This window comes from Cinclus cinclus, chromosome 1 (assembly GCF_963662255.1).
Source record: "Cinclus cinclus chromosome 1, bCinCin1.1, whole genome shotgun sequence".
NCBI lineage: Eukaryota > Metazoa > Chordata > Aves > Passeriformes > Cinclidae > Cinclus > Cinclus cinclus.
In genome coordinates this window covers 143,172,967-143,200,029 of record NC_085046.1, presented here as the reverse complement: position 1 = coordinate 143,200,029, position 27,063 = coordinate 143,172,967, and the positions used below count along the sequence as shown (strand labels likewise).

Genomic DNA, 27,063 nt, shown 5'->3' with positions numbered 1-27,063 from the left:
TCTCCCCCTGTAATTACCTGTGACTTTTCTCCCTCAACACTTTCATAATTTAACTACTAGAACTGTCTGCCTTTCAAAAAACATTAACCAGAAGGAAGATCAGTTTATGAAACTGATTGTCTTTGGTTTTCTTTTCAAAACTCAGAAGTAATGCTCTCTCCCATGACTCAAATTCCAGTAAAAATCAACTTTATTAGCTAATTCTTGGCTGAAATTATGGGGTTTTTTGGTTTTTTTTTGTGTCAGAAAACAGAGCACCGTCAGACTTGGTGTTCATACGTCAGCATGTTCAAAACCACACCCAATTTCTTTTCAAGCACTGATCTTCTGAGTGCTCCTAAGGGAACAATATTTATGTATCCTGACTGCAGTGATATTGACTTAAATACTAAATCTGTGAGCTAAATACTCACTAAGACCAAACATTGCTTTGCCTAAGAGAATTTCCTTTTGAAGACAATCAGCTTCTGTGTGAGCAGGTAAAGACTGACCTTGTTCCTGAGTGCTTTGGGTGCTTTTACGCAACCCAAACTGCAAAAATGTCCACATCATTCATGGCTGTGCATTGTACCAAACCCTGTACACAGCCATCCTGATGTAAATCATCTGAGGGGATTCTCTTATTAGTTTATGTCCATCAAGTTTTAACCGTCTCCAGCAGCATTCCTTGTATCAGCAGGATTCATTATTCAACATCAGAGACAGAGGTCGTTTTGCTTTGTGTCATTTATTTAATATTCCATGAGCAGTCCAGTTTCTGTTTCTCATGCTTATACAAGCAGGGAAAACAAAGGCATGGCTTGTGTTGTCAGGCAGGGAGAACTTGGCTCATGGTAAATATCAGGGTTTGATGTTAATCCCATCCTTGTTTTAAGCCAGAATAAGCCACTGCCTTCAAAGGAATTAGCCCTAAATCACACCACTGTCAGTGCAAAATGAATCCTGCACTATATGTCTCCTCTGCTAGCAAAGTGTCAGGAGAAGCCTAATCCTTCATTATTTGTCTCTGGTATATTCTGACAGTCAAGGACTGAATCAACTTTTTCCCACAGCACTCTCTGTACTTTTGATGTCAGTTTGACTTCTTCTAGCTCACCACACTGAAGCGTTCACCATGACTAATAGCAGAACAACACCCACAGGTTTCACAAAAGAAAATGTTTGTCCTCGCCTAACTCTCTGAGATAAAGTTTTAATCCAGCTGGTCTGGAATGTTGTAACCTCTCATGGCTTTTGTCTGGTACATTTCCATTTGTTCCCACGTAATTTCCCTATTTTCTGTCCAGGATATCCACTAAATGATAGTTTAAAAAACTTGAGATAAAGCAGACTTTAGAGAAAATATCAAATAACATTCGATGTCAATAAAATTCCTGTTTTACCTTGAATGACTTTACTCAAGGATGTCTTCTACTGTGCCTAAAATGTGTTCAGTTCAGCCCTGGAGGACATAGTCTCCTGGGCCCTTTTACAAATCCCTAGTCATTGTAAAGTTTTCTTTGCAAGTTCATCTATATCTTCCTGGGCTCTCCATTTCTTGAAGTCTCCCAAGGTCTTAGCACTGGTTCTCAGTGTGGTTAGGGGTGCCTGAAATTCTGTGTACACTGAAGTCAGACTACAAATATTTCTTCTATTATCCCCAAGATTTCTGTGAAGTATAGGTCTCATGTTTACAGCTAGACAGGGGCAGTTAAGAAAATAGGTGTTTGGGGAGTTTTTTTAAATTGTTTTGGGGTTTTTCAAGGTTTTGCTAGGAAAGGACTCTAAAAATGGAATTGTTGATTTCTGTCTTTTCCTGGTTTTCAGATCATCACAATTGGCAACAAAAGGAGATACCGAGGGGAAATAAAATAAAGACAGGAATATCAATTGCTTTTATTGGAGCTTTCTAGTCACTTTTCAAAAATAATTTTAAATGGAAGCAGACCAGCCATGATTTGGAAATTTGGAGTAGGAAAATTTGGAGACAGAAGATATTTTCCATATTATTTCTGGTCTAGAAAAGCTAAAATCTGATCTGGGGTTTCTAAATTGTTTCTTGTTGTCTCACACATCAATCAGCTGTAAATTCAATGGACAAACACCATCACCAGTGACACCCAAGCAAAATGGCAGCCATTTACTGGTGAAACTGTGGGGAAATGGTAGCCTTGAGATTGGCCTTCTGTAGAAAATGTTAATAATAAAGTGCAAATAACATTTGTTTCCATTGTTTCCATCACTGTTTAGGTTTTTTTTTTGTTGGTTTTTTTTTGTTTTGTTTTTTTGTGAGTAGTTTTTAAAAAGACCCGTTGTAAGGGATGTTTGCCAGCAGGTATCACTGATTAACACACACACAGGTAACTAGTAGAGCTTCCCATCAGAATACAAGCACATTTTGAAGGACAAGGCTTGTTTGAAAAAGGACACTCAACATTGTAATATCCCTCATGTATTTTTCATTACCAGTATTCTCAGTACTATTATGTTATACCAATTCACTTTTTAGTAGGTATTAGTATCACTCTAGACACAGACTTGAGTGGATTTTATAAGGTTGTCTATTTCTTGATAAAGAGTTCAAGAATAATTTAAGATCATTACATTTTGCTATTACTTTATTTTTCCCATTGTAATATCAAAAGGGGAAAATGGCTTGCAAAATCTTGCTTCTTTTTTTGTCCTATAGCAATAGCTTGGTAATTCAGAGGCAAATACATGCAACCTGGTCTAACATAACTAGGAAGAATAATGAAAAGCTTCTCTTATGCATTCTGTTGTTAGAGCTCTGTAGAATGCACCCAAGGCAGGGTCACCTGCACACAAATTATGACAACTGCCAGTTCCAGTGGGAAGAGACATGGAGTACGTCCTGCAGGTAATTTCTGGGACAAGAATACAATTCATCAGATGAAAAGAGCAATGAGGTATGCCAGAAAAGATGAACAGCTGTCAGCCCTATAAACATAATTATTGGTCACCCTGTTTTGACATCTAACTTTGGATAAGAGCCATTATCCAGAGCAATAAAAACAGCTGTGCAGAACAGCACCCCAAGAACAATTTGCAGAAATGCACACCACATAATTTGCTTCTCTTTAAAATGTAGTGAAACTCTCCAATACTGTAAAAGAGCCATGTGGGTTTTAAAATTTTTTCTTCCATTACTTCTAATCAGTTGCATGATATAATAAGGATCTACTAGGATTTCTTCTACTTTGTCTATCTGGCATTGACTTAAGTAAAACTATTGTAATAATTTGAAGAAAATTTCCAGAAATTACTTTCACTTTAAGCATCCTAGTTTTAGGCTGTCCGGGCTCATCTTAAACTCAATGGTGTTCTGAGACTTTTCCAGACGAGGTAACAACTGGAATTTTTTTGTCAGTGAGATGATGTGTAATGCTCAGTCCTCAAATACTTGTGCATTTCTGCTGGGAGACAGTTATATACAACTCAGATGTCCATGTATGTAATGCAAAGGGAAAATTTAATATTTTGTAAGCGTTGCTTCAAAGAAAAACCACAGGCATTATTTTTAATTCTCAATGTCCAAGAAGTCAGAAGTACTACCCCATTTCAGATTAATTTCTTATAAATCTTTGTTTAGATGTTGTAACTTTCAGTTAGGGCAATTTATTTCTCAATCAGCTTTAAATTGAATGTGGCTCCTTTTGAACATAATTACTCTTATATTTGTTTGAACAGTAAATATGCAGCTTGTAAGGGAGGATAACTTCTGCATAGAACCGTAGAATATATTGAGTTGGAGGGGCCCCTCAAGGACCATTGAGGTGTAGCTCCTTGCCCTGCACAGGACAACTCCAGCAATCACAACTTGTGCCTGAGAACATTGTCCAAAGGCTCACTGAGCTCTGTCAGGCTGTGCTGTGACCACTTCTCTGGAGCGCCTGTTCCAGGACCCAAACACCCTCTGGGTAAAGAACTTTTTCCTGATATCCCACCTGAACCTCCCCTGACACAACTTCAGGTCATTCCCTCGGGTCCTGTCACTGGTCAGGAGAAAAGAGATCAGTACCTGTCCCTCTGCTTCCCCTCATGAGGAAACTGCAGACTGTGATGACATCTCCCCTCAGTCTTCTCAAGCAACTTCAGCTGCTCCTCATATGTCTTCCTCTCTAGGTCCTTCACCATCTTCATAGAACATTTTCTAATAGTTTTACATATTTTTAATATCTCTGGTGCCCAAAACTGCACACAGGGCTTGAGGTGAGGCTGGCCCAGTGCAGAGCAGAGCAGGACAATCCTTTCCCTCACCTAGCTGGCCATGTGCTTGACGTCCCCCAGGTCACTCTTGGCCCTCCTGGCTGCCAGGGCACCTCTGACTCATGTTCAGCTTGCCATCAACCAGGACTCCAGGTCCTTTCCACAGCCCGGTCCCAGGTGCAGAATCCAGTACTTGTTTTTGTTAAGCTTCCTACAGTTGATGATTTCCCATCTCTTTAATATATCCCGGTCGATCTGCAGGGTCTCTCTGCCTTCAAGGGAACAACAGCTCCTCCCAGTTTATTGTCACTGGAAATAGAAAAGTATAGGGAAAATTTCAGAGTCAGACAGAGCTTCATGAGGCTAAAATACAAGAAGAAGAAACAGCTGCTTTGCACTCCCTTCTAAGCAGTTAACTGGGAAATACTGTTCCCTAATTTCTCCTGAATGCCACAGGCTGCTTCCATTGTTCTCTATTGCTGTGCCTTGCTTTTTGCTGGTTTTTTTTTTTGTTTGTTTTGTTTGTTTTGATTTTTGTTTGTCTGGTTGGTTGGTTGGTTGTGGAGGTTTTTGTGGTTTTGTTTGTTTTGTTTGTTTGTTTGTTTTTTGGTTTTGTTTTTGTGTGTGTGTGTGTCTTGTTGCAGGATTTACTCCTGCAACAGAAGTAGACCACACAGATAATTTAAAGAATTTCTGTAGTACATGTGCTCTGGTTTCAAGGCCACATATGTTTGGAGAAGAGTAGAGAAGAGATTTCTGTCTGAGCCCTTTATGTTAACTTATAAACACACCAAATGAGGTGATGATTTTGGCAATGAAATGTTTATGTCTGGAAGATTTGGTTTTAGATTTCTCCTTGTAATTGCCCCACAATAGCTGTCTCAAAGTAGAGGGAAAAAGTACCTAACTAACACACAGAAAACACTGAATGGAGGAAGTTATTTAGGTCAAAAAGATCAGATTTGGTTTTTATTCTAATTGAGAACATTTCAGGTATCTGGAAGTGACAGCATCCTGTATACAAAATGATGACAAACGAGCACTGTGCTGCTCAATGAACTGGAGATGTGATCACGAGAATTCATTACATAGTTCAGGATCAGTTCCTAGGCAAGAGTCAGAGAGTTCAGCTAAATACCTTATAGCCATGGAAAACAGTTTCTAAAAGGTGAAAATCCTTTTCCCATCCCTGTTCATTCCCCTGTTATGCATGGGCTATGACCCTGCCATTGACATTGTCCCAGGCACATCTAGTCTCTTTAACATCTATAAAAATAAAAGCACCAAAAAATGATTATCCAAAGTCCCAGAATAGATTTTTTTTATTATTAAAAATTATTCCTGAACGCTAAATTTTAGACAAACTCAAGGGGAGTCAAAGGAGATATGTTGGAACTTTGGGGCTGCTCAATGGCACTAGCAGGGCTATGTATCTGTTTGGCTGCCTCTGTGCATCCCTCAGTTATGTCAGTCCTTATGTGTCTGATATGATATATGGTATATGATTATGAAATTATATGATCTATACAATTTTCTTGGAAGACCTCTTGCACCACTCTCTGTTGCAAAAGTTTTGCCATAGTTGGTAGTTGGCTTACCAAATTTGTGTGTCTTTAGCTATTTATAAGCAGCTTAATCAGACAATCAATTTTCTACCTTTCTTGTGGATTCAGTAAAAGGAAGGACAAAAAAGATGCAGCTATTTTTTTCCAATAGCAAATTGCACTCCTGTTCTGAATATTAAAGATACATATTTTCAAATACTATCTTGAACTGGAACAATTGATTTTATGCAAACTTGTCATTGTTCAGAGGGAAAACAATTTTTGTTTTCTAAATCACTAACAAGACAAAAATTCATGTTAGGATATTCTGCAGCAGGATTGAAAGCAGTTGTTTTCGTTTAAGGCAATCTAATAATTTCTTGTGGTACACCCTGTGTTTGGATAGGACCAACCTGCTTGCAGGCTGCACATTTCATGCATCTTAAAGGCTAGACTGTTCCTAAGTACACAGTGAAGTCCTCTGATGACAGCTCTGGAAGTAGCAAGATCAGGCTCCTTAAAGTTCTCAGCTCTCCTAGAGGCATAAAAAAGATCAGAGTTTTGAAGAATCAACCAATGTTCCCACGGGAGCTGTGCACAGCTGAACCACAAAATTCAGTTCTAAACAGGAAATCTGATGGTGACACTGGTACAAATGGCTTCTTTCTCATGTAGCAAATCAAGGGTGAGTGTGGTACAGCTCTTCTTAGCCATCATAGTCTGTGCTTGAATAACTTTACCATAAAAAAACATTATGCTATTCTCCATCCCAGGGATTCTTCCCAGGGATATGGTATATTTCTGTCTTTCAGTAAAGTATGTGTATGTAGGTCAGATAAAAGAGTAGCACTCCAGCTGTGAGTAGGAGTTAAACATCTGCTGTACTTATGCTTTGGAAAATAGAGAGAATCAGGGACAGGTGAGTTTTCTGGAAAGTCATGGCAGCAGTTTGGGCACCTTTGTGGGCCAGATTGGTTTCCAATAAAAGTCAAGAAGCACCCACCAACTAAAACAAACAAAACTCCCTCTTATCCCAGTCAGGGGAATTTAACAGTTAGAGCCAGGAGAAGTCAGGATAAGTGAACCTTGGGAATAAAAACACTCTTTGCAAGGTGACTTAACAGTAAGGCAGCAATGATTTCCATTTAATGACTTGGCAGCAGTGCCAGCTTTGAATGTTCATATGCTTCCTCTTCCTGTGGAGGCTGTGCTGGGAACTTAATCAGATGATTGCTCTAGATACAAAAATCATTGCCAACACCAAATGTTTGTTTTTTAAGTTGGCTAAGTTCCCTGATATAGTTCACAGTATGATCCCACAAATAATTGATCTGGCACGACAAAGGGGAAGCTGTACTGAGGGATCAAGGTGGGCATGAGGCAGTGCAGAGAAACAGGTACTTCCTAGCTTTGATTCATAAAATCATACTCTCAGTGGGAGATAGAGGCTTGCTGCAGCCCAGCAGTGAGAGAGCAATAGAGACTGTGCTGCCAGATGTTCCTATTTTAGAGAAAATAGAGCATTTTTGTCTTCTTGTGCAACTCTCAGTCTACTCTTGGTGATAAGTTCTTACAAGCATCTTATTTTCCCTCAAATAACCCAAGCAAGATAGTGATTGAAAAGGGAGAGAGAGTTTTCTGAGACATTTTAATTACAAAAAGCAACCCTGTGATGAACTTCTATTTTTAGTTAAACAACTAATGAAGAGTCAAAATACTTCTCCAACTTTAATTGTCCAATAATAATTACCCTAGCAACCAGTTCTTTATGTTGCATATGCTGAAAACACTCCTTAAGAAGCACAAGTTTACTTTCCCAGTTTTTCCAAAACAGACAAGAAATGCTCTAATCTTTTGCTAAAGCCCTGAGCATGTTTATCTGGAGATTACATTGAAAACCATTTCTTTACTTTTCACATGTGTTTGGGTGACATCAGCCCCGACACTACTCTGTTTCTATGTGGTAGAAAAAAAATTGCCTGCTGAAGAGGTTTATTTCTGGTGAACATTCTAGAGTTTACTTCTGCACTTTAGATAGTAGCATACAAGTTCCTTGTCCTTCTGGATTTCAGAATAATTTCTATACTTAGTCAGCTTTCTCTCCTCTGCCTCCACTATGCTTTCCATGTGGATATATGCTGTTGTTTTCTCAACTTCATGATGAAGATTTCCTGCATCAGTTACAATCTTTTAGAGCCATCTGTTAGTCAACATATTTCCAAACCATTTGGTTTGTTGAATGTACATAAATATTCACTTTTCCTCTGGTTATGTGCTCTTTGGAAGTGCTGAACTCAATCACTATACACTCCAAAGAGGTCTGTTAATGGCTGGCCTTATGGCTCTAAATTTCCTGATGGACAGCTGTGTATTTCAAAAAGGAAAATCTTGGTAAAACTAAAACACAGTTCAGCTATGGTTTTTGAAGTCCTGAAGCTTCTGACATTTGCTGAACCTTCTTTAACTTGCTTACAGTCATTCATAAGCTCACAGGATTCTGTGTAAACTCATAAGGAAGCCAACTCAATAAGGTGCTCTTAATAGCAGAAATGCCCAAAAATTGTTGTTATGTTTAGCCCAGTATCTCACCTGTACCCCTCTGAACTTCCTGCCTCCTGAACTAGATTCAACTCTGCCTTGAAAATTATCTGTAGCTGATTACCTACCAGTTCACAACAGACTTGGGAGTTACTTTACCATCTTTTCAATGAATTTTCCTATTCCACTTCTCTTGCATTACTATACTGTACCTGCTTTGATTATCACTTCTTCCCTGATGAGCCATGTCTGGTGCCTTTTAATTGTTTCTTTTAAACTGGTGCTTCCCACATCAACTCAAAATGTTTTCTTGATTTCAGCTGTCTTGGCAAAGCCTTCTTTATATGAATGGAAGATAAAAATGATGGCATTTCAATCAATGTGTTCTGTCAAATTTAAATTAATGCCACTTATCTGATTTTCATCCTCTCCTTTCATATCCTTTGGTTTTTGCTGGTTTTCATAATGATTTTGCAAAGAGTTCTGTGGTGCCCGTATGGAGGACACTTTATCAATGACAATTTATTTGACAAGTGTGAACCAAGTTCTTAATTACCTCCTATGAGAAATGAAGAACACAGTTTTGGAGAAATAATTTTAATGGCTGCTGCTTCTTGGGCACCTCACATCCAAAAGGACATTGAGGTATTGGAGCATGTCCAAAGGAGAGCAATGAAACTGGTGAAAGGTCTGGAAAACATGTCCTGTGAGAAGTGGCTGAGAGAACAGGGATTGTTTCATCTGGAAAAGATGACACTCAGGGGCACCTCATTTCTACAACTACATGAGAGGAGGTTTTGGTGAGAAGGGTGTTAGTCTCTTTTGACATGTCTCAAATAAGAGGACAAAAGGAAATGGTCGTAAATTGTGCCAGGATTAGATATTAGAAACAAAATTGTCTCTGAAAGAGTAGTCAGACTTTGGAATAAGCTGACCAGGGAGGTGGTGGAGTCTGGAATTGCTCAAAAGGCATCCAGATGTGGAACCCTGGGATGTCATTAAGGGTGATTATGGTGCTGCAGGGTTGATGCTTGGGATGGATTACCTTGAACATCTCTTCCAACCTTGATGACTCTGTGATTCTGTGGTTCTACTGCCTCAGTGATCTTGTCAAGTTACTTCCTTTAGCTCTGTTCATCCTATTATGTGATTATGTATAACTGCAGGTTCAGCAGGAATAGTGATGATCCTGTTACAGGGATATTCCCAATCAGAGAAGGGTACCTTCTTTGCATTTTTTAAATATTCAAGAAGCAGACCTCCTCAGAACTCTATTTAAAATCAAAATATATCACTCATGACTTTTTAAGATCACTTGCTGCGCTACTACTGTTTATTATTTAAGTGCTGTGCAAAGTATAAATGGACTTATGAATGTTGTGAAAGTATTTTCTTTTTTCACATTATGCTTCAGCTTCCCTACTGTGTGAGCATTGATTATTTTCAGTTCAGTCAAAAAGATATGAAATTCTCTACATCATTGAAAACAGAGTCCACCCTGACTTGTAGCCTTAACAGGTTGTGAAAATTTCTCTGAGACTTCTGGAATTGGCCCCAGTAAACTCTAGACAAAAGAAGCAGCAATGAGAGACTCAAGTCTTATACATCTTTTCTATTCTTTAATAAACAAGAGCCCCAGATTAGTATGCCTTGCAAGTCATAGTGCTTTACATTTTGGAATGGTTTCAATCAGTCTGCCATGTGCCAGAAATGCCAATTATGCCCCCTCATAAACTGTTGTTTTACCTGTAACATGTTTTCCATTATTCCCTTTGTCCAAATTAAATTATGTGCCCATGAAATCTAATTGAAAGGCAAATTCTAGCACATTCATTCTAAGGAGATCTGCTGAAGTGACTGGAACAAGTCCTGACCATTAGCAGAGATGGGTGACTGAACTAGGCTCATGAGGAAATTGAAAATGAATTTGCAAACAAAGGGGACCACCTTGTCACTGCTCTCACTGTTGAAATGCACTTTTCAAATGTTCTGGAGGGATTTTCTTTTTTTTCTCCCTCTAACTTTTCTAGTATGTGTGAAATTACAGTCAGGTCAAAGTTGAAAGTCAGTCAAAAAGTTTTGAAAAGTTGACTCCTCTAGCTTCCCACAGCTGATTTCAGTTGTCTTGCTGAGCAATCCAGTTCTGAACGAGTCTCAGTCTCATGTCAGCTCATCATGACACCTCTTAGATTGCACCAGAAAAGAGTTATCTCATAGATAAATTACTGCCTTCTCTGATTTATCTTGGAACAAAGGCAGAGAGTGTCTGGGGAAAGCTGGCTGGTCCAGGGCAACATGTTTCCAGTAAAACAGGGTATGGTAGATAACAGGAAAAAAGTAGTAAGCACAAAGGGGGAATAGTGATACATGCAGAGAAACTAAGGAGACTCAACTTCTTCCCTTTTAAAAAGTAAGGGGTTATGTTTTAAGTCAGTAAAATCAGGAATGGTGACAAGCAAATTAATTGGAAATGATTACTCACTGTTTATAAACATGATGCAGCACTCAAATAAAATGATAAAATAACTGTGAATTAAAGAAAACAAAAGGAAACATTTTTATCACAAAGGACCTAATTAAATTGCAAAAAATCTTTATTATTGAGTGACATAAGAGCCAAACGTACTATTAACTTGAGAAAGACATCAGGAAAAGTTGTGCAGGTGCACTGGGTATACTACCTCCATCTTAGAGGATCCTGGAAGACAGGGAGATGCAAGGATCATGCTAATCATGCCCTACTATTCACAAGCCTTGTCTAGACATCTACTTCTGGAAAAGGTTAAATGAAACTTCATCTGGAGCCATAATATGCATTATTATTTAATCATAGCACATAAATTTCAAATTAATTCCCTGTACTATAGTAGAACAACACTCCAGATTCAGAAATATGGGAATATATAAAGCTGAAGTTTCTGCCAGATGCTTTTGGTCTCTGTAGTGGTTTTGGCTCTCCAGTTTGAAATTTCCCTGCTGTGAGATAGGATAAGGAGTAAGGCAAAACTGGCTCAAGTTTAAATGGTACAAAGATGAACTTTATGACTAGGAACTATGAGAAAAAATAATAAAACTCAGAATAAAACTTTTAGAACACTCCTCCTCCCCCCACACACTTCCTTTTCTTTCACACTGACAATGTACAGAAAACCAGTCAGTTTACCATCTGAAAGATGGTATGGTATGATCTGATATCAGATCTCACTTTCAAACCCACGTGACTCTGGGGATCGAGGGCTTCAGATCTGAGTCAAAGCATCACAATGAGGTCAAGGAGTCTTTTATTAGGGCAAACAAAACTTGGATTTTAGGAAAACCAATTATTATGATAGTAAGAAAATACAATGCCTATCCCAAAATTTTCTGCAATCACAGAGTGCTGGAGTGTTCAAGACTGTTTTGACAAAACATCACTGAATGCTTGCTGAACTTTTATACACATTATCTACTGTTTTATCCTTCTACTCCTGCCTGAGCACTCTCTGTTTGCCACTACCAGAGAGAGTATCCTGAATGACGAACACTTGATCTGCCTTGTTGTGGCTGTTCTGGTGTTGTTCTGTAGGTATCACCATAACTATCAGAGCCTTTGAAATCTCGACTAATAACAAGGATGAGATATTGGATAAAGGCATTGAGGCTGCAGAATTTTGTCCTGTCTCTAGTGCAGTCAGATATTGCCAATTTTTTACTCTTTCTTTTTTTAGACTTTCCCAACCAGTCCTCACTTCAATGGTGTTGGTGTGCCCTGCCTTACAAACACAAAGAGCAGAAAGAGAGGTTGATGACAGATAAATAATTCACTGAAATTTACACTGTCCAAGGATCCACTCCCATCTGGCTCTCTTGAGTCCATATGGAAAAGGAAGAACCTGTGACACAGCTTCTGCAAGGAAAACAAGTTCAGCTCTTAACATAACTTCAGCAAAGAAAAAGCCTGTGTACACAGGCACTGGCTGTGCAAGAATTTGGTTATCCTTTCAGCTTGCCCTGTTGAATGATCCAGAATTCAAATTGTGCAAATCTGTGCTTTGGCACCAGCTGAAAATGAATGTATTTTATTTGGTTGATAATAGTAACTATTATCACTAATATTAATAATACAATAACTATTATCACTGGTATTAATTCTTAGCTAACTGACAGTCTTTGTTTTCCTTAATATGGCTTGCTTCCCAAACTAAAGCCATGGAACAAATCACAAAGTTGCTCTTGCAGAAGAGGCACTGCAAAAACAAATTGTTAATTATATTTGTAATCATTCCTGGCTAGAGCTCTGTGAGTCAATTTTTGGAAATATAATTTGTGGTTCAACCAGAGTTTAATGCCCCCAAATACTGCACATCTCATCCTCGAGGCAGAGACAATTTAAAAAGTTGATATCTTTACTTAAGATCCAAGACATTCTTTTATGCAAACTTTCCTAACTGCTATTTTTGCAGCCTACAAAGCTGTCTTCGTCTCTTTCATTTTTTTTAAAACAGATATTTTTGCTTCTCCTGTCTAATCAAATCCTGTTTGTTGTTCATTGCAGATTGCAGCTCAGGCAGTGTTGTTTATGTGTATGAACACTGCAGGAATCTTCATTAGCTACCTATCAGACAGAGCACAGCGTCAAGCCTTCCTGGAGACCAGAAGATGTGTGGAAGCCAGACTGAGACTAGAGACAGAAAACCAGCGACAGGTATGGTTACCAGGAAAAAAATTCCTGTTTTTGTATGAAATGGTGTTGGTAATTAGACAATACCAGGCTTTTGCAGCCTTGCTGGCTCCAGTGTGATACCACCTGATTTGTGCAGGTTAAGCAAGTTTTATGCTGTTACTGCTCTGGTGTGTGTTGAGTTGATATGGCATTTAAAAGGTTTCCCCTGGGAAGCAGGATGAATAGAGTGGCTGTTCATCATCCTTCCTCACAGAGGAGCCATCAAATGAAACAGCAACTGACAGGTATTAAAAAATGCTTCAATACACAAGAGGGGTTAAGCTGGGGAGCTTCATGTTTCAGAGTGTTGTAGATATTTAAACTTGCATTAGTCAAGTGAAAGATATTCCAGAACCATCTGGATGCAATCCTGTGCCATGTGCTCTGGGATGGCTCTTCCTGAACAGGGAGGCTGGACCAGATGACCCACTGTGGTCCCTTCCAACTTGACTGCTTCTGTGAGTCTTTCAAAACTAAGAAAATTCATGGAAGTAAATTCTATCTAGGCAGAGAATATACTAACCCATCCCTTCAGGCTCATAAATGGATTTTTGCAGCTGGGAGGCCAATGCATCAAAGCATCACTATTCTGTTTCTGTTCTTAAACTCTTGAAAAATTTACTTTTGGCCACTACGTGCAGTAGAAAAATGGGTTAGGTGCACTTTTGATCTGAACAGGCATGGTTGATCTTACGTAATCATCTTTTGTGATCCAAAATAAGTATAGAATAAAAAGAAATTTGCTTCTTATTATTTTGCACCAGGGAGCAGCACCTGTATCATATATGCTACACTCTGTATTATTCTAAGATGAATTTAGTATTTCATTTTTCCCTGTTGTATAAATATGCATATGAATTATTAAATTTATTTAATTTGCCCCCTGAAAATAATCCTTTTATACAGAGTTCGAGGAAGATGTCTTATTCTGGACTTCATCTAATGACTCAGTACACATGACTGTGTTGAGTAATGCCAGGTATCTCTGCCAGAACATCTCTGCAGCTATTGCTGACTGGAAAGACTTTGAGGGATATTATCCAGGATGCCATGTTTTTTTTTTTTAACTGCAGGATCGTGTTTTCATGACTTTTGGGGTGTTTGGGGTTTTCTCCTTTCTCTTCTTGCCTAATTTTTCATAAATCACGATTTTGCAAGCTTTATTTTGACCGTAGTTTTCTTGAGTTCATTGTAAAAAAACTTCATTACCTTAACAAAAGAATCCCTTGTTCCCTGTTCCCTTATTCCATATTATTCTGAGGTTTTCCCATTAGAAATATTTTATCCTTTCATGTAAAATGAAGATAGTACAAAGACAAATATTTTGAGAAATCCAATTTTGCTGAACTTGTATTATCTCTTAGAAAAATGAAAACAGATTTTTTCCATTTGGGTGGCAATTTTTTTTTTTTTTTTTTTTTGCAAGGTGGGAAGTATCGGTTGGATCTGAAATATTTATTTTTCTCAAGTCACGCTGAACAGTGAATTTTGTCTTGGCCCTGTGCTTTGTAAGGTTTCATGCCTGTGTTTTTTTCCCTGAGGGCAGAACTTCCTGGACTATTACATCACTGCAGCTGAGATTCACCTTTAACCAAACAAAGTTGTTCGACACAGGAATCATATGACTGGAAATGCATAAGGGGAAATGTCCTGGGGCCAAGGAAAATGCCCACAGGAGAAAAATACAGACAACAGGGCACCAAATGAAACATCTCTTCTAAAACTTAATTTAATAATAAACTAACTCAAAATTTTTAAGCAAAATCTTTTGAAATATTTCTGATTAATTTTCTTTGAACTTTTAAATTTTGTTGTTATCACACCACTATATAAAAAAATGTTGAATGTACTTATCAGCTTTTCATTTGTATTTGGAACAGCAACACAAAAAATATGCCACTAATGGAACATCTTGAGGAATGAAGAGCCTGTTTCCCTCATCATTCTATTTTTTCTTTTGCTTCTGAGGTAGCATCTCATTTAAGCAATTTTTAGACATATCTGCCTATAGTCAGAAGACTGACAAGGTCACATTTTAGGTGACCACTTTTTTAGAAGCTTGTTCATGCTCACTTAATGAGTACACAGGCAGTAATTCAATGACTGCTAGCATTTTTCTGTCTTGAAGAAATATGTTGCATGATACATGGAATCTGTAGTTCAGATGAATGTAAAAAAACTTAATACCTGTTAATGCATAACACATTTTAAAAAGTAAGAATTAAAGTTTGCTAAATTAAGTCAATTACTTTAATTTCCTAGATGATAGTTGTGATGTGGTCTCTGAAAATTTCTACAAATATTGTTAAGGAACAAAAATTTGCAGGGAAAAAAAGAGGAATAATTATTTGTGTAATTCTTCCAGACAATAATTACAGGAATTCAAAATTTATTCCACTTCAGTTATTTCCCCTTCACATCCCATAAACTGTTTAAACTAAAGGGTACTTACTGCAAGGACAAGGTTTTTGTTGCTTTCACTGGTGGTACTGCTACATTTCATAGTAGTGGGTGACTTAATTTAAATCTCTTGAAGCTTCTTTCATCCCCACATATCTTGTGCTTCTTAAAGTGAAAGTAATAGAAAATCAAAATGTATTGACATGTCATATGTATGGCATGTCATATGAAGTGTGACAGCTTGCCAGAAAGAACCTGTAAGGTCAGGTTTTTTTCTTTACTTTGTTTAAATCAGAACACCAGTAAAATTAAAGTAAGAACAAAGCAACATGTGTTTTAAACTACAAGGAGTTGTATGCTTGTCCATAAACAATTACAGAACAAGGCTCCAATTTTATATAATCATGGAAGTTATAGAACTGCTTCAGACATACTTCTATTCATTACTGTGTATTGTTAAAAACCAAGAAATTAAGTTTCTGCTCTCCCAAAATGACCATTCCAATTTCTAAATATCCCTTGGATTCATAATCTCTTCTCTTCTGTCATTCTAATAATGATAAATTCTACTGCTCTCATTATGCACTGTTGTGCAATACCTAAGAGAGCCAGTCATGAAAAGTCACCCATTTGCAAGCCAAAACTTTTATAATCTGTGTTTTAGAGAAAGGCAAGAGGTACCACTAGAAATGTGGAGCCGTACAGGGAAACAATAATACTGAAAGGAAGGGTCTCTCATTGTCAGAGGTTTTTAAGGACCCTCTTATAAGTATTTGTGGATTTTCTGGAATACAAATATAAACTTTCTATTGTCAGCTTCTGCTGCTTGTGAAAAACAAGAACTTTTTCTGTATTTCCAGATATATTTCATATGTATGAGCTGATTTATTTTTTTTTTCAGTGAAAACAATTTCGTTCATTCACTTGCAACCACTGCAAAAGGAGCAATGAAAATAGGAGGCAAAATCACAAAAATCCAACTAGGAAAAATCTTTTCTGTTGTTCTTCATTGACCTGAAATTTGGATGTCATGCATTTTCCAGATGTCATTATTTTCCAGCAGTGTCTCCCCTTTTGGGTTTTCAGGGTTCAATAATTCCTTGCACTATTTAGTTTTTACTGTGAAGTTTTCCAGTTTGACAGTCGAGTCCATTTTGTTGTTCAGAAATGTCTGGGCCTGTGGTGTCTATAAATCTGAATTAGCTTCATAGGTTCCTTTTCCACTGAAAATATCTTCAGGTGCAAGTTCAGCTTTTACTCCAATTGCAATTCATTCAGTAACTGCCCAGGAAAGAAGAGAATGCAATGCAGATGTGGATGATGCAAAAAAATTTATGGAGCCTGGCTGATCCAGGGCAACCTGACTCCAGTTTCAAAGTGACTTAATTTCCACTGTCTGTTTCCAAAAGTCTATATACAATCTATATACAAAGCACCTACATCTTTTTCATTCTGTCTTCCCCATCCCCATTTACTCTCAACAAGGCTTGTAGGCAAAATTTTTGTGCTTCAGAAAGTCAAGAATTTTAGTTTTATTTTCAGATCATCAGGAATCTGCTTTCCTATGGTTTCCCTTTTGTTTTTAAGCATCTGGGATAGTTAAAAGCACATATTAGCATTTTCCATTACAATGAATTTCCTAATTCTAATTACTCTATTATGAAAATGAACAGCAGTGTGGCTACAAAGGAGAATTACTCCAGCAGTCATTGCTAATGATGTTTATGCACTTACCTGTATGGTATGATCTGTGTGAGACCATTTGGAAATCCCAGCACCTGTGAAACTGAGGGAATATCTGTGTCTACTTATCTCCTAATTTTCATTTAAAAATTAGAATTTTTGTGAAAGTCTAAAACACTTCAGAGCTTGACGTAATTAAAGGAGTTGATGAGTACCAGAAAGACTTTATCATCAAAAGATGAAAATATCAGAGAAACAAGCTGCAGGAGGCCACACAGACAAAGTGTTGCAAAAACAGCCTCTGTTTAGCAGTTATTGATAAAATAATGAATTTAAATATTTTCTAATGACTTGTAGTTAGCATTCTGTTCTTAAGAGATGTATTTATATCAAGCAGCTCAATATGGTTAACAAAAAATATAATCCAAATTTATTTTCGAGACATCATAATTATGAATAAAAATAAAGGTGAGGCTCTCAGTTTTCATAAATCCATTTTATTCCAACAATATCGTAACTTTTTACTACCTGTTTAAAATTTTGGTTTAATACACTCATTTGATATCTATGTTTCAAAAACGTTGACAACCAATGCTATACTTTGTTCATGAGCACTTCTAAGACACTGTCTTTGTTTTTAGCTTGATTTTGTTGTAAAGACAGAGCAGCTTAATTAGCTACTGAAAACCCTTCAAAACCAATGAGTATGTAATTTCCCTCATTGTGAAAATGCTGTGAACTTCCTTAATGAAGAGCAGAAACCTGCACTAAATTTCTTTTTAATTTATATTTCTCAGGATACAAAATCCCTAAGTTTTAAATGAATGACATATTAAATCCAGACACATATTAAAATGATGACTTTATGAAGAATTGCATTCAGTATATCTCAGGCATCCTAACCTGCTCTTTCTCCAATCTTTACTTGAAATTTGTTAAACATTTTAAACCTTGAAATTCAACAATTTAATTATAAAGAGTCTTTCAGACATCTTTGTCATGCTGCCTTTTCCTGCACCACACATACAGATGTCAAGTTATACATGTCTGAAAACAATTATTGTGTAGTGAAGTCATGAATATTGTTGTGCAATAAAAATGGTGTAGGAATATTTGACTAACTGAAGCAGCAAATGAAGTCTTAAAAGGATTAGATGGGGAAAATCACAGAAGCTAAATAACTAAAGTTATTATAGCTAGAAGACAATAAAAATCAGTCTAGCCTTACCCCTTATCTTGTAATAAGATCACAACATTACAGGACAGTTATAGAAAAGGCATTAAGTCATAATTAGAAACTTCTCTGGTGCTATGGCCACACTTCAACTCTCTATCCAAGGCTGCTCTAGAACAATGTGATCAATGAAGCCTGGACAAAGCAATAGGAAAATATGGATGGGAAGTTGCTTTCATGCTAAGCAAAGTTGTTAAACTGTATTTTACTAACCTGAATAACCGGGTCTGGACTAATGTTCAGAAAACCCAATATGTGTCCTCTCTGAAACATTTTGTTTGCATTATTTCCAGTAGATTTAGAGCACCTAATAACATTTTATAAAGAAGCTCTTTGAGATCAGAGGAGAAAACAGTCCATATCTGTTTGACTTTCACATTCATCCTCTGGAGAGGTGTTAATTCTTGTTCTCAGTGTATCAGGTTATGCATCATTCATGAAGAGAAAACTCTTTACCTCTTGTGCAGAGCTCACTAGCAAGGCTGCTCCGCCCCTGCTCTGATAAACTATTGGGAAGGAGTGAACTCAAATCAGAATCAAATCCTCCAGGTTTTAAGTCTTGACAAGCAAAATGAAGAAAATTATTCAAATTTCAGTACTACATTTGTGCAGTTTCAGTGCAGATGCCTTGTAGTAGAAGTAATTAAAGCCACAACACATAAGTCTTTTTTGTTGTATTGTTTAAATACTTCTCCAAGACAGTCCTCAACAAGCAGGACCCTTTCTCTGCAGAAATAAACTCAAATTCCACAGAAAAGGTCCTCTTATGTGGAAATAAAGGCCCTTCTTAATATCTTCCTTAATCCTTATGAAAATGTTCTGGGGCATCTAACACACTGGCAGAGGAAATGGAGCTGAAGGCTGGAGGTAGGAGAGTAGGTGGGGAGCAAGCACTGCCTGCTTCCAGTCTTGTAAGGAGTATTCTGACCAGAAGGTCCAGGCTGGTATCAAACTTGATCCACTGGGCTTCCAGAGAGTTTCCCATTAAGGTGGGACAAAGATGGGCATCTGCCAGTTCTAATTATGGGTTGAGGCAGATCAGTGGGGAGAAAGAAGAAAAACTTTTCTACATTAAATGGTTTAATGAGAAGAGTCCCTAAGAGAATACCCTACAGACAACTCCTCCTTGCAAGTCCTGCCACTGTCTTACAGAGCACTTACATTCCAGGTAATCTCTTTCTCATTGGATTCCACAAATCCAATTAAAGCTCATTTTGAAAGTCAAAACAGTTTGGATATTCTTTGATTTGCATAAAGGATTAGAGTTTGCCTCCTGAAAGGGCCATTCGTCCAGGTGAGGATAGTTTTGTTTTCTAGGTATGATCACACATTCTATCTTTTTAGGATGGGTATATCTAGGCTATAAAATGAGAAGACAGCCCTTAGTCTTCAGAACAATTTTTTGTTGGCATATTTTGTCTCTTTTGCCTGATATCTTTGGAAAAACTGTAAACCTGCCTTAATCTTTTTTCATTAAGAAACCTGTTCCATTTGACCATTTGTTTCTTTCTACCACTACTTCCAGAGGATTTTTTTTCACACTTTCCCCTGCAACAATCTCTATTTCCCATGGCTTTAAGAAGCTCTCTGCAGATAAATGAACTCTGATTTGTTTTTGTTTTTGGTTTTTTTTTTTGGTTGGGTTTTTTTTTAGTTTTTTAGTTTTTTAAAGCAGCTTACGTGTTATGTAGATTTTATCAAGCTCTTATAAATCTAGAATTTAATTAACTGTCAGTACTTTGCAACATCTAAAATAAGAGCAGATTAGACTGGGATTGAAAAAGACACTTTAAGAGGGTTAAGCAACATAAAATCTTGTGTGTGTGCGTGTGTATATATATATATATATATATATATATGTACATATATGTGCGTATATATATATTTATATATACCCGATGGTAAGAGTATTAAAATCCCTCTAAATTAGTATGAGGATAAAGTTCAGATGTAGTTTAAAAATTAAAAGAATAATCTTAATTTTAGAGAGCACATGTTCTTTACGAAAATAGTTTATGTGGTTCATATTTAAAAATTATGATCACAATAATTGATATAATAATAATATATTAACATCTGGTTAGATATTGCATTTTGGCCTTTTTTCCCCCTCTTGATATAAACCAATTTGTTGAATTTGAGATTCTAAGTAAAGCTTCACATTTATCCAGACTTTCTTTCATCTTAGTACTTTTCTCTGAAGAACCATTGTCCCCACAGAAATTTTTTCTTCATGTTGCTCCATCAGCCCTTAGACTATCAAACTCTTAAGTATAATATTCTGGTTAATCCAAAAATTAAAGGAATGTGAAAAGTTTATATTGTTCTTCATAATTCATTTCCACATTCTGATTTAGTAGGTGATCTGTTTTCTAAATCCAGTAACATACTTCCTTGTTGTTGGGGGGAAGAAATATTTACATGCACTTACGATTTTGTAGATACCAGGATGTCTATTTACTACACCTTCTCTCAAAATACTGCATTACTTAACCCATTTGTCATAGAAATCCAACCATTATTAAGTCAGATTTTAGATGTTTTGTTTTCACATTCACTGCTGGTGTTTGTTTCTTGTCATCAAAGCATAGCCTCCACATTTTTGTTTCAAGTAGAAATCTAAGATAAAATCAAGACAAAAATTATCTGCTGCCTTCTCTTCCATTCCTTGCAAATCCAGAGTGGTCACATGGATTCAAACAGAATAATGAGATTTATAGCCAATGACAGAGAGATAGATGTCAGACCCTGAAGTGCAATTCATATAAGGGAAAAATCCCAGTGTCAGATCTTCAGGCATAGGAGCTTTCACTGGAAGAAATAAATGAGGAGGAAGCCTCCTTCCCAGTAGATGGATTTTGGAGTCACTAAGCATAACTCCTGTGTGGTACTTTGATCTCTAAGCCAGGTTGTTCAAATGTTGTGCTGGTCAGTAGTGAATGAGACCGACAGGATTTTGGTGGCCTGTGTCTCTGTGTTTCTTGTGTTCTCAGCTCTTTGCTAAAGAGAGAGGTGTCAAAAAAAAAAAAACCACCTTTTTTTCAGAGCTGCCACAAAATAGTGACTCTGATGTGTCAGGGAAGTGGACAGAGATGGAATGAGTAATGGGAATGAAATAGTTTCAGCCCCCTACAGTGATGAGACTTCTTCCAGCTGGGCTGTCATACATTCCTCTCAGCTTAATAAAGAACTACAAACTCCAAATTCATCAAGTTAGTGCCTCTGCTATGAATTTCTCATTCAGGATCTGTAACTGTAACTAACTGTAACTGTTAGTGTACTACTAAGAAACTTTCCTTAGTGCCCTAAAAGTACTGTAGGAGGACTCTAAAATTAATGTCCTTACAAGATGCTTAATTAATAGGGGGACTCTGTAGTGCAGGTAATGGTTTTAAATGATATAACCATAAGCAGTACCAATTCCAAGATAGAGTCAAGTTACTAATGCCATTACTGAGATAATTTAAGGTAAGAGAGAATAGTTGGATTAACATTTATAAATAGGCTAATAGTCTTTCATATTGATGCTGTTTGGGTTTTGCCTTTTTTTCTTTTATACATTCTCTTTATTCTTCCCACATATATTTGTAACTCCGTCATCTATTGCATTAGTAGCTTGTTTTCCCAGTATTTTTCCATAGTCTTTCTCAAGGCAGAAAGACAAGACAAATTCCAGAGCTCCAAGCCCCGAGGGGTACAAGGCTCTAATGCTAATTTGGTTCTTCTTGGGAACCAAGGCCAAGAACAACTCTTGGACATACACTCTCATGGACAAAGTACAACTAGTACTGAAGTGGGGCTCCAGAGAAGGGGCTTGACCTGGGGGGTGGGGGGAGAATTGCATCACCCCTTGTCCCCCTAATAGGTGCTTTTTATCAATTTCCTAAAACCTATAAATATGTATTCATCCCTGTAGGAGTGGGCTTTTGTGGGCATCTTTCCATATCTGCCTCTGAAGGCTTTCATTAAAGACCCCCTTTTATATTGCCTCCCTACTAAAATTATCTCGAGTTTCATTTCCAGGTTAGGAAAAAGGCAACAATATCACCAGTATTCAACTGCCCATGTACAAGCCTATTCAAAACGGTTTGATTTTCAGGAGGTGACAATTGCTCCCACCTAGTGAAAGGAAGTTTTATCCTGCTTGTGCTCTTTTGGAGTCCTGTAATTCTCTGACAAGGTGTATCCTTTGTTTTGACCAGAAAATATGACCGTGTAGGTATTATTCATCTTGGTGTTCTGCAGTGATTTAGTCATGGAAAGCTGAGCAATAAAAGGTATAAAAGCCTTCTTTCTGATATTTTCCATGTCATTAGCTGCCATGAGTAATCCTTAGAAATGTGTATTTTACTGAAGTTGTCTAGAAATTTTCAAAACAGCCCCCAAAAACAGGACAAAGAGACAAAATGGAAAAAGAGACATCTTAATCAATAGAAAATAGAATCAGTGCAGAGAATTAAATGAAGATTTAACAGCAGATAAGCCAAATCTGTGCCAGAGAAAGATAGCACAGTAAGTATTAAAGTCAGATGGTGCCATTCTGATATTTTAGAACAAATTTGAACTGTAGGAGCTGTTTTGTCCTCGTTTTCTCTTCCAGTAAAACAAGGAAAAGCTTAAGATTATGCTATTATGAAATCAGTGTCATGTTCTATCTTTCTCCTGTTCTTTAGCTCTGACTCCAGCCTTCCTTGAAAACTAACTGAAATTTAAGGAATCCAATACTCCAGAAGACAGTACAAAGCTTTTTGTCATAATGTGGGTCTTATTTCCACATAAATATTTTTCTTCTGAATATTTTTCTTCTCTGCTATTGTTTAATAAAGGATAAATAATAAAAATTCTCACAGTATTTGGAAGAAACAAAATAGCAGAAGTACAAAATATGCCTTTCCATTATTAGATGAGTCTAATGGGTTACTGTGGAGCTGGAGAGTATCACTTGCTCAGGTCACAGATACCCATCATAAGTAGGACACTGACCTGTTGGAGAAAGTCTAGAGGAGAGTCATGAAGATGATCATAGAGCTGGGGCACCTCTCCTGTGAAGACGAGCTGAGAAATTTGAAAATGTTCAGTCTGGGAAAGAGAAGTCCATGGGGAAACCTTATAGAACCTCCCAGTACCTAAAAGGGCTACAAGAGAGATGGAGGACTTTTGACAAGGGCATATAGTGGTAGGACAAGAGGGAATGGCTTCAAACTGAAAGAGAGCAGGTTGAGATTACCTATCAGGAAGAAATTCTTGACTGTGACGATGGTGAGGCACAGGAACAAGCTGCCCAGAGAAGTTGTGGCTGCCCCTTGACTGCAAGTTGGATGGGACTTCGAGCAACCTGGTCTAGAGTAAGATTGTCCTGTCCTTGGCCGGGAGGAACATTCTTTTCAACCCAAACCTTTGCATGATTCTATGATAAATGTTCATGTCTACAAAGCAGGATGGTAATACAAATTGTTTTGTAACTCTTTTCACCACTCATCTTTCTAACACGGTTGGGTTTCCAATGAAATGTAAATGTAACATGCTCTTCATTCAGGAGATTAAAAAGTCACACGTAAGGATTCAGAGGATCTGGAATTATTAGCAACTGTGTGCATTCTCTGCAGACACTTAATTTGAGAGCACTTAATCTGAGAACTGTAGTTCCTACTGCCTAAACCAAAAGACAACTCAAACAAACAAAGCATTTTCAGGAGACTGTTGCATGACATGCTTCCACCCACTCCCGTGCAAGTTAGGGGTGCTCATGTGGCCTCATGACAAGTTGATTCATTGTGCTTATGCCATAGTTTAATCACTGCCTGCAGTTTGCTTCATGATCAACTGTGTTACTTCTAAAATTAATTTTGTAAATATTTTTGTAAATATTTAGAAGAGGAATATTTTTTATTAAATATACATGCATCACAAATAACAAGTATCATGCAAAAAAAACCCAAAAAAACAAAAAAAATGAAACCAAAACCAAAAACGAATTTAAAAAACCAAACAAAAATAAAAAGCAAAAACAAACAAACAAATTTTAAAAAACAACAACAACAACAAAAAAACCCAGCAGTGTTGTTCTACCAATTCCCAGCATGCTACAGGATGAGCTAAATATTTACGAAGCCAAAATTATGCTGGGAAGACACAGAAGCCCACACTGGCAGCTCTGAACTCATCCTTCTACATTTCAAGAACTACAAGGTAAGCAGGCACTAAGATTGTGATCTCCTTATGCAGCCAATGCAGCCTTACACTGGGCAAGAAAGACACCTCCTTTTACACCTGGCAGTACAATGTTAGTCATCAAGCCCTGCCAAGATTTTATAATATCGTTTCACATATTGAATCATCAAACCATTTGCTATCCAGCCAAAAAAAAGGACCAGCAGTACCTTGCAGTTCGTCTCTTCAGCATGTGCTCCATATATTGTTTTGTGCTGGTTTGGACAACAGCATGGAGGAAACAATCGGGTAACATGTCCTTCCTACAATAACTGTGTGGAAAAAGCTTTTTCCTTCTTTCATTGCCCCAAACTTTGCAACACATTTCAGTTAACTGAGATTAGACACTTTTATAAAGGGTCATGACTCTCATAAATACTGGGTTATCAGTTTGGTTGAGATTCTAGCTATGTTTCATAAAAAGCTAAACAAAAAGAGATTTGAAGACCTCCTGTGTGATCTGGCCTTGTTTCTCTTTGAAAACAGCAGATGCCTAAATGGAACATGCAGCCAAGGATGGGATAATTTGGGATAGTAATTGCCAGAATTAAAATAAAACAAAGTTGGTAAAACATTGCAGCATTAAGTAGTAAAAGCTAAAAGGCAGCCTCATAACCCCACAAGTCTGAATGAATTAGGTACTGCAGTTCCTTCAGTATTTTTTAATTAACTCCCATTTTCTTGATGAGACACAAAAAACAACAGCTGCAAATAGACTGTCCATTGTACACTAACTAAGCATGAAGGAATTTCTCTTCAGTTCATCATAATGAGAGGTGCTGATTTCCATTTTCTAGAGTGCATCTACAATAATTACATCTATTCTGAACATTGTCAGATTTTCAGTAGAAAACAATACCATTTTTATCAACTTCCCTTACACGTAATAAAAGCTCATGTGCTCCAGAATGACTAATGCTAGAACTAAAATTCCTGATCTGCATTGCATATTTATTACGTTCAGTGTTCAATACAATAAAATGTCTCTGATATTAATTGTAAATGTTGTTAAAGACCAGCTTGATGATTCTGGAAAAATGATTCTTAAAAATCAAAATTAAAAATGTAAAACATTTTCTCTAGAGCATCAATCATTAAACACTTCTGGGGTATGCCCACTCCAGTTTTACACAAGTGTCTTGGGAACAGCATAAGCAGCACTATTCCAAACCTAGACTTACTCGCACAATATTCTTCTAGGTTCCCCCTTTTGATGGTACATGTAGAGGAGGAAGAGCAAAACCTGAATTGACCTATCAGTCAACAGGGTCTTTTTGTGTCTTGGCAAATCCATCACCAGTAAAAACAATGAGAAACAAAGAAAATGTATACCTTTTAAGTAGATCTGGTGAGTGGAGCTTGTGCAGACAGCAGACCCTGCAGGGGTGATGCCTTCACATGACCTGCAGAGAAACCTTGTAGAGTTTGACCTTCCTCTTAACAATCTCCTCCAGATCCCAAATTGTTGTTGATGTTTTGTGTTTGTTGGCATTTTGGTCTCTTTGATAAGTGCAAGTGGAAAGGTTTCCGGTTTTTATTCACAAGACTGAGGCCTTGTGCACTGATAATTGACTCTTCTCAAAAAACTGCTGCAAAGGTCATTCTTTATTCATCAGGGACATGTCCCACTTCTTCATGAATGTGCCTCCCTACATTTGTGCAGTTGTAAGCTCTTGTACTCCCTGTTTTTAGTACAAGTGACCCAAGCCATCAGTGCATGCAGACCACAGCAAAGCTGTCCAACTGACTATTGCAGATGCATAAAACAGTAAATGGGCCTTAGAGACAGTATCAATGTTAAATTACAGTTTTGGGACTTTAAGTAGATGGGTGACTCATTAAGTAAATTTAATTGCAGGATTTTTTTCACAGTTGCTAGCTTTTCCTGAAAGAGTAGATTGGGTGGGAGTCAGCTCCATATTTGGCACTTCCTAAACTAGATGACTACACACTTTATATTTATGATCTACTACCATGGACTGAGATCTAGCCAAAACAGGCAACAGAACCCAAAGAGACCCACAGTGACACCTAAGGAGTAATTTACTTGGCTATCTCTCCAGATTCATTGGATGAAATGGAAGTTTGAGCATAACCACCTTGGAGTCACAAAACCCAGGTGTCTGAATGCAGACCTCAATTCTACCATCAATCTGTTACATTTAGTGATTTCTACTGGTCTTTTTCCTTTACATGGTTATTCTTCAGGTTAAAGATACTTTTTCTATTTATTTACTCTAAACTTTGCACTGTCTTAAAGACTAGGGTTGATTCATGTAATGAAGGGTTATTAGAAGAATAGTTCACCAGCTCTTTTCTAGCATTCCTTTATTGCTATTTTCTTTCTTCTATGCTTTTTCTCTTGAACAAATATATCTCTGTTCCTTTTCAAACCACTTACCACTACTGCTTTGAATTGTCTCCACTTAGCCCACTGCTCAACTAGTAAGTTTTCAAAAGAGCTGGGTAATGGAGTTTCCTTCACCCTAGAGTTCATAACATTCCTTTATTAGGCTTTTCTCTGTAAGAGAAGGAATTTTTTCTCA

The 27,063-nt window shown here is 37.3% G+C and overlaps 1 protein-coding gene across 1 annotated transcript in view; it reads left to right on the top strand.

Moving 5' to 3' along the window:
• Positions 1 to 27,063, top strand: part of ADCY8 (adenylate cyclase 8) — a 119,615-nt gene that overhangs the window by 18,543 nt on the left and 74,009 nt on the right. Inside the window, 1 exon segment of the mRNA XM_062491787.1 lies at positions 12,823 to 12,972. Coding sequence (XP_062347771.1) covers positions 12,823 to 12,972 — 150 coding nt within the window.